This window comes from Tetrao urogallus (assembly GCF_951394365.1).
Source record: "Tetrao urogallus genome assembly, chromosome: 1".
Lineage (NCBI taxonomy): Eukaryota > Metazoa > Chordata > Aves > Galliformes > Phasianidae > Tetrao > Tetrao urogallus.
Genome location: NC_136813.1, coordinates 138,710,321 through 138,718,912, shown reverse-complemented (window position 1 = coordinate 138,718,912; position 8,592 = coordinate 138,710,321). Strand labels below are relative to the sequence as shown.

The following is an 8,592-nucleotide window of genomic DNA, read 5'->3' as shown; positions in this document are numbered from 1 at the left end:
GATAGCAGCTACATGATGATCCAAGACCCCGGATAGCTCTAAGGTTCACTTTGCTGTTGGTTTGTCTCTGGTGGAGGCGGTCAGTAAAAATGAATGGCCTGTCACACCTGTCAGTTGTAGAGTTTGAAATCTATAAATACATGAAGAAAAACAGTATCTATCTTGATTGCAAATTGAGAAGGAGGGGATACGATCCATGGATCAAAAGTAGATAAAAAAAAAAAAAAACCTAGATTTTTTTCACAGAGAGCCTTTTTGTTTATGATTCGCTTATAGAACAATGAAGGCAAAATTTCCATAGCTGTCAGAGCCTATGGTTCCTTACAATGCTAAGAGCGAAATTGAAACTGGAATCCCTCTTCGTGTTGCACAGCAGTGCTTAAACTGAGTTAAGTCTTGTGCTGCCCTACCAGCAAGGAGCTGGGGGTGCACAAGGAATGTGGAAGGGGAAACAGCCAGAAACTGGCCAAAGGGATAACCCATACTATAGGGTGTCATGTGAAACAATACACTTGGGGGAGTTGGCCAGGAGGGGCTACTGTTGCTTGGTGAATTGCTGAGCGTGGGTGGGTGGGTGGTGAGCACTGGTGTTGTGCATCACTTGCTTTTATTCTTGTTTTCTTCCCTTTCTTATTAAAGTCTTTATCTCAACCCACAAGGTCTTGCACTTCTTTTTTTTTTTTTTTTTTTTTTTTTAATTCTCTCCCCCATCCCACTCAGGAGTGCATGAATGGCTGCGTGGTACTTAGCTGCCAGGTTAAAACAAAACATTGTTTGTTTTCTTTTTCTTCCCCAGCCATGACTCAGAAAAATCTTCGCTATAGAACAGAGAGAAAGGTTTGCAGAAGACCTAAATTTGTGTCTCAGTCAGAGGTCGAAAAGATAAGAAAAAGGTAAACTGCAACTGCTTGTTCTCAGGTGATGGGTATAGTGTATTTGGAATAGTGTTCAGTGCATAGTCGTGAAGAAAAGTATTAATAAGGTGAAAGAGATCTGTTAAAACAGTTCTGAAGAAATTGAGAATACCTTTGTTGGAACAAAGTTTTCCAGCTTGGAAAAGCTGAGGCCAGGCAACATGGGAGCCTTAGAGGTGAAAGAATTTTGGACTTCCCCACAGAAAGTGTGCAAGTGTAGAAGATGGTTCAACATATGGCAGTGTTGTATGGAGCTGCTTATAGCAGAGAGCTATTTTATTTATTAGAGCAACTGATACAGATGGAAGAAATAAAGCATATGAGCACCTTTTCAGAGCTTTTTCTGACATCTGAGATGCATTTTCAAAACTTGGTTTGAGTTTAGAAACAGTTATTGTGAGAACAACCAGAGGATCTGAGAGGTAAGCAGTAATTGGCACAAGTGGATCAAAAGGTGGAAGTCTGAAAAGGGAAAAGTTTTATATAATTCCATGCTGTCCAAGCCAGCTTTTTATATGTATTCCCTTGCAGCACACTGATTTAAACACCATGAGAAGGAGAAGCAGCTAAAGACTCTAACTAACCAAAATGGTGGTGGAAGAAAGAGAGGGCTGTGTCTGTTCTATTTCTGATGTAGTGGATGCATTTTTATATTGCAAAGCATGCGTTCATATGTAGTGAGGCTTTTTTGTGCGCATTCAATTCTTTACAACTAAGAAAACTAGTTTCATGTTCAGTGTATGTCAAAATTCTTTGCTCCTTTTGGCATCTTGCCTACTGCCATAAGTCTTGTCATAACAATGTGGAAAAATATTTTCATCTACTGAACTGAAAAGCCAATTCTGAAATGCTTCTGAATATCTTAAGTTGCCTATTTTCTCCCTTATCTTGGCAAAAATGCTTACTATCATATTGTTATGGTTTGATGGTGTTTTGTTGGTATTCCACGTCATAACATCATGCAATGCACTGAGAGTTGAAGAGTTAATGCTGCAGTTCTGTGCATTGCTGATATTTCCTGTCCCTTAGTCTCAGAAGAGAAGAATGAACTACAACTCCCACAAGATTTCATTTTTTCATTTCTGTTTGAAGGGAAAGCTAAAATGGAAGTCACAAGACTTCCCCCTTTTTACTCCTTGGCTGCTTCACCTACAGCATTAGAGTAAGGACTTTGGTTTTGGAAACTTTCTTTTTTGCATTTTATTTACTAGCTTCAATTTCAATCGTATTGTATTATCTCATATTCCACTACTATATGTAGGAAACTAAATTGTTGGATTTTTTTTTTCCCCTTTAGCTTGCTGCCACTGGTTTGTTTTTTTTTCTCATCCAGGCCCATCTCCATACCTTTTCTGTTCCCTCCCCCCCCCCCCTTTCCCAGGGCACGGTTCTGTGGGCACCTAAACTTCCTAATTGCAGAAATTAGGCCAAACCATGATACATATGTACATAAAATGTAAGGATTTGTTTTGTTTTAATTGCCTTTTCATATTGTCTTGTATTATACAGGGGCTTTAAGAATACAGAAGAATTTAAGAGGATTCCATCTCACTGGGACAAATCTGCTCTGCCTGAGCTGGGATTCAAGGTTTGGAGCTTTTTGTTTCATTTTTCCATCAGTGTTCTTGCATGCAGGCTTGTTAAATCCAGTGCCTTTGTTGATGAATAATTGAGAGTAACGTAATGCAGAGGGATTTCTCAGTTTGAGCCTGATGTCACACTGGGCAGGCCAAGAAGTGAAACTGGAACCAGGTCAAAACTAACAAATAGCGATAGTATAACTATGGTAACATTGACTTTCACAGCCACGTATTTATTCCAGTCCTTGGCAAATTTGCCTGAAGGCAGATTACAGTATTAGCAAGGCTGTTACTGATGCCCAAGGTGCTTAGTTTTAAAGAAGTCCAACATGTCCTGAGGCATCAGAGATAAATCATGTCACTAAACTTTAGGGTTAGCCAGGCCCTGAGGTTTGTATAAGTAGACAGTTGTGCATCTGTGGAGCACCACTGAAATCAGCAGAGTTCAGGTTGGCATGAGGGTGATAGCATAACAACAGTGAAGTGAACTTTTGTACTTCTGTAACACACCCAGCTAATAACTGCATGGTTTACCTTTGCTGACCCGCTGCCTTTCTCCACCACCATCTCAGTTGAAGATAGTAATTATACCTATAGAAAAAGCCTGACGAGAAGCTTGAAAGTGGTCAATTTGTAAAATGTAAGACAGGCAGTGTAGTTTGTGTTCATTGGCTATAGGGAAGTACAAACAAAAAAGACTTGAGATGCATGGCTGTTGATCTGCTGCAACATAAATTTTCTGTTTTTATTTATTTTTTAGGGACTTGGTTTAGGGGGCAATACTGGTGGTGGAAAGTGGGTGGACTAGATGATCTCAGAGGTCTTTTCCAAGCTTAATGATTCTGTGATTCTAGGTACTGATTACTTCTGAGTACTCAGGTACTGTTCAACAGATGCAGATGCACGTATCTCGGCCTAAACAGTAAAAGAGGTTGTTTGCAAAAAAGCATGCTGCTCATTAACATCCTTTGGGCAAGCAAGCTGGGTATTTTAACCCCCAGGAGTTCCTGTTCCCTAGCTGAGTTCACTTTTATACAGTAGGGATCTCTAATCTGCCTTTTTTCCAAGAGCATTTTTGCCGTTCATTTCTCTCTTTCACAGAGAAGACTTTAAAGGTTTGAGCGGTCTAACTCTATTTAGAGTGGCTTTGTTATGATTTAGTAAAAGATGAGAGCAGTGTTTCAATCTCTTCCCATACAGCTGATTGATCTTGACAGTTCTTCTGAAGAATACAACAAAGTCAAGGGGGACTTTCAACGCACAATGCCAAGAACACAGATTAAAAAGATTTGTAGAATTCAGAACCCATCTCTCTGGGAACTGTATCAATGGTACGTGTAAAATACTGGCCTGGTGTGTATGAATGAAGTTTGTTGTCTCTGTAGTTAGCTGTATGCTACAGATAGCTATACATTCCTAAAATACAGCTGCATTTCAGAATCTGTTTCCACTTCCCCATGGAAATATCTATTCAGAATCAACAGTGTCAATAAAGAGTTACCAGCACAACCAGAACTCAGTCAAGAATTAGAGCTCAGAATATTCAGATGAGCTCTGTGGGAGCGAATGGTTCTGATGTCTGCCAGGCTTAAGTCTAGGGCAGCTGCTTTCCACTGAAGTCTTGAAGCTGGACGTCAGCCCCATCTTCCTGAAATACTGGTTTGTAGCTGGTCAAAACTGAAACAGCTTTCAAAATTGAAAGAAAGACTCACTGAAGGAAAGCCTTACCATGAATTCTCGTGTTTAGCAAAAAACTGATGGCAGTTCCTCCACACCCACCAAATAGTGAATGGAACAAAACATTTTCAGTTATTAAATATCTGGAGTCATTTGTATACAATGAAAGCATGTTTGTACCCAGCTAGAAAACACTATCTTGTTTGCTCAAAGCTTAGGTCTTACTGTAAAGATTTTCACAGTTTGTCTTTGAGTGCTAGTACAGCTGGAACTTATCTAGCCACTGTGAAACTACAATGATGCTACTTCTCATTATAGGCAGAAGGAACAAATGGAAAAGAGCAATGGTGGAAAGACAGACGAACGTTTCTTATTTCATGGAACCAGTAAAAAACACATTGATGCCATCTGTCATCAAAACTTTGACTGGAGGATCTGTGGCCTCAATGGAACAGTCTATGGCAAAGGTTGTTTTTCAGCTCTTCCATTAACTTTAGGCTTGCTAAAAAATATGCATTAGTCACTGCAGATGTGTAAAACTAGAAAGGGGATGCTTGGCCAATCTGGGGCTAGTTGTGGACAATACTGCTGATTTTCACAATGATCGTTTGGAGCTAAGACATAATGGAAGGCCTTGGCCTTTGTGCTCCATTTTGTTATGGTCCACACCTACTTCTATTCCAATTTCTTCCAGCTCCTATAGTAGGCAGCATGGAACTACATGATTGGTTTTTTGTTTGTTTTGCCAGGAACATAAACACCATCCTGGTTACAGGCTTATTGCCTTCCTAGGAAATTATACTCATCATTCTGTATACATGAAAGAATCAACAGATCAAGAGAACAAGTCAAGAGAGAGGCTGACTGTCCACTCACCCAGCTAAATGCTCAGAAAGTACTCTCAAAATACTCTCAAAAGTTGTTTCAATGAGTATTAGTAGCCTGTGTCAGGAGAAGAACCTGTGTGAGTGGGGGAGTGTGGAAGTCTGAAGTCAGAAGGGAAGCCTTTCACAAAAGCAGTAATATTTAGAACATCATCTGTTTGGGTTTTAACACGTATACTATCAAAAATAAAAGGGTAGGTAATACATAGTGGTCATTTTCACTAAGAATGATAGGTAGTGAAAGGTAATCTGGGAACTGCTTCATAGCTTTTTGTTGTGCATTTGCTTTTACACCGTATTCTTTCCATCTCTGTAATTTTAGTGTCTTATCAACTCTGTCTTGATGTCTTTTCTGCAGGAAGCTATTTTGCAAGGGATGCATCGTATTCTGACGCCTACTGCAAGGAAGGTTCATGCAGCAAGACCATGTTTCTGGCACGAGTGTTGGTGGGAGAGTTCACTGTTGGTAGGTCGAGTTATGTTCGTCCTCCCCTGAAGGACAACCAGAACTTCTATGACAGCTGTGTGAATAGCTCTTCAAACCCTTCTATCTTTGTCATCTTTGAGAAGCAGCAGGTTTATCCAGAGTATCTCATTGAATACTTGGACCAGGCATGTGCAAGAATGCTGTAGCAGCAAAACAGGTCATCATTACGTGTAGCTCAAATAAACATTATATTTGTCATGACGTAACTGAGGAAAGTGATTTCTGGAAGTCATATAGTTGGGTAGATGAGCATTCAGACATTTATTCTATACTTTCTGTGCTGTGGAAGTCAAGGAGTAAAAAGACACAAAGGATATTTTAGAATTAAAATCCTCTGTCTCCTATTGTTTTAGCAGGTGTCAGCTTTTCCTGTACTGCAGTGTTCTGAGGTTTCTGTGTGTTTACTGGATGGATTCACTGATGCTTGTAAAATGAAGATTGGCTGTAACTGCCAAGTTTAAATGATATTCTATTACAGCTGTTTCAGGATAGATCCTTACCAGTGTTCACTGTTTAGAATCTGCCCCCTTTCTACCTTTTCATTTTTCGACTCAGAATTTGATAAAATCTGCTTTTTTTTAATAGTATTCTACAGCAGTAGACGTTAAAGTGTTTGCAAATGAGACTGTACAATCTGCCTCTTGTACTCAAGTCATTGCCTAAATTATTAGCAGCACTGTTTTTCTGACCCTACTTAATCTTCACTGAAGTAGCTGCAAAAAGTAAACCTTTGTTGAGAAGGAGCAGGGACTTACTCTCACTTGCTGATTTTCTCATTTAAAAGAAGTAACAAAGTAATGAACCAGAACAAGGGTTGCTTTGAGATGTGGTACTTAAACCACTGACTTTTTACCAATAACTACTGTACTTTAAGTTGATGAGAGCACAAATTTTTAATGACTTTTGCTGTGCCTACAAACAAGAGTGCTGGCATACACAGTGAGGAGATGAGAAAGCGACTCACCTCATTCTAGAATATTATGCTTGGGAGAGAAATGCAATGCTTGCACTGTTTATTTAACAGCATGCTCTTTCTTTGAAGTATCCTTGTGATGCTGTTGTAACTGTTGTGAATGAATGAGTATCTCTTGCTTGCCTTAGATGTATTTAGTTGCAGGGGACGTACTAGTTACCTATGTAACCAAGGTCTCTGGGCTTTCTTGCTGGAGAAAAGCATTTAACTGTGAGTAGTCTTCAGGTGCAGCGCTGAAGCTGTTAAAAATCTCAAGACTAAGGTGAATATTTAACTGCTCTCAGCAAAAGGTGTTATATGTTATTAGCACCGAGCAGTCAGTACATGCAGATAAACAAGAATCTTGAACTACTGGGCATTTCTTAGGGTGAAAGCTGATGATACTTGGCATCCTGCATTTATTGCTACGTTAATGCTTCTGAAAGAGTACGTGCTAGCTACAGATTATAAAAACTTCAAGACATGTTTGCATATGGCATAAAAACCTTCTCTCTACCTCTACTCTAGAAGCACTTCTTTCCAGTTCATCTGAATCCTGACTGACAGGTGGGTGTTGGGCTACTTTGTACTACCTGCACTGTGAGCTAGGAGCTGAGGCACGGTTAGCCAAACAAGCCTGTGCAGAAGCTCTTTTTATATAAACCATAAAGCAAGCAGCAAAATACCTAAATGAAAATACCTTCAACCATACAGTTAAATCCAGGAAGTATGTGGAAAAGCATATTGGCTGTATTCTTTCTCTTGAAAGATTTGTAGTAAAACATATGTTAAATCTCACCTCAGCAAGTAATACATTCATTAAGGGCAATGTGATGTATGAAAGCTTGAACTACTTGTGCAAAGTAAGACTTCTGCCAAAACATGTTATCTGTATGTTCGTGGCAAATAAGGAGGCTGATGGTGTGCCTTCCTTGCTGTGAACATAACCAGAGCCATTGTTCTATGCTTGATCCGACTGAAAAACTGTGTTTTACCCTTTTGCCAGGAAACATGCAAAAAGTTGAGATATTTTTAATAACAATTTTGATGGCTAATTCAGATACAAACAATATTTTTAAAACTTTTATTAGTGTGTGTGTGTGTGTGTGTGTGTGTGTGTGTGTGTGTGTGTGTGTGTGTGTGTGTGGCTGGGTTTATTACTTTTCTACTTGTTATTTCTCCAGTAACGTCCAATAGAAAAAAATTACCATGTTTTCCACTCTTCAAACTTTAGTGGAAAGTTTCCCATGTATCATCAATTAAAAGGTACTTGACTGCTGAATTTCTTGTACTGTGTTTTTTCTTTTTTCCCCACTCTCTGAGTGCACCACATTGGGTGACCTTTCTGATTTCTTGGAAACTTCCTTAAAGATGCTGTTGCTAAACAGTGGAATCCCTTACAGCTTTTAGGATTGCATTTAGAAACAGAGTCATTTGCCCTAAATCCAAATTTTATATAAAGATTGATACTGACCCTCTTTTCTGAATGAATGATAAGGATCTCTCTTTACTACTTAAGACAAAAGAAACTGAAGATGAAAAATGCCATCATCTTTCACTTTCTCCACCTCTTGCTCACTCCCATACCGCATGAGGAGAAGGATAAGCTGTGAAGATTGTTTCCTTATCCTGGTAGCATGTCCGTTCCATCAAGGCAGATGGCAAGTCAGCAGAAAGTATACAGAGTTTGGGCTGTGCCTCTGCCCCAGGCAGGACAGAGGTCTGGAGCCTCCCAGGGCCAACCCATCTCATCACTTACAGAGCTCACCTGGAGTCAAGCATAGGCTTTGCAGGCTGTATCCAGCTGGCTCCTGACTAGCACCCTTGCATTTCTCATCTAGTCTGTGAGTCACTGCTTCCAAAATCCTAGCAGTGGAGGGAATCCTGCATCCTGCCTTGCACCCGGGAGTTCAAGGAGCAAATATCTTAGCATCCGATCACTGTCTGGAGGGCACAGCCAGTGGGAACAGAGCAGCGAAATCAACAGCTCCAGAGTCAACCGTGGATGCTTTCAGCATATTGTAAATGCACAGGAGAAGGTGAAGTAGCATCCAAGATGGAATTATCATTTAACAAAGGGAAATGAGCAGTCGATCAT

General features: G+C 39.9%; 1 protein-coding gene across 1 annotated transcript in view; it reads left to right on the top strand.

The window, feature by feature from the left end:
- LOC306958028 (protein mono-ADP-ribosyltransferase PARP12-like) overlaps positions 1-5,688 on the top strand; it is a gene marked incomplete at both ends in the record, with an annotated part of 14,948 nt that extends 9,260 nt beyond the window's left edge. Inside the window, 5 exons of the mRNA XM_079549423.1 lie at positions 797-893; positions 2,424-2,502; positions 3,695-3,829; positions 4,494-4,638; positions 5,414-5,688. Of these exons, the coding sequence (XP_079405549.1) occupies positions 797-893; positions 2,424-2,502; positions 3,695-3,829; positions 4,494-4,638; positions 5,414-5,688 (731 nt within the window). The remainder of the gene's footprint in view (positions 1-796; positions 894-2,423; positions 2,503-3,694; positions 3,830-4,493; positions 4,639-5,413) is intronic.
- Between the last annotated feature and the right edge of the window lie 2,904 nt (positions 5,689-8,592).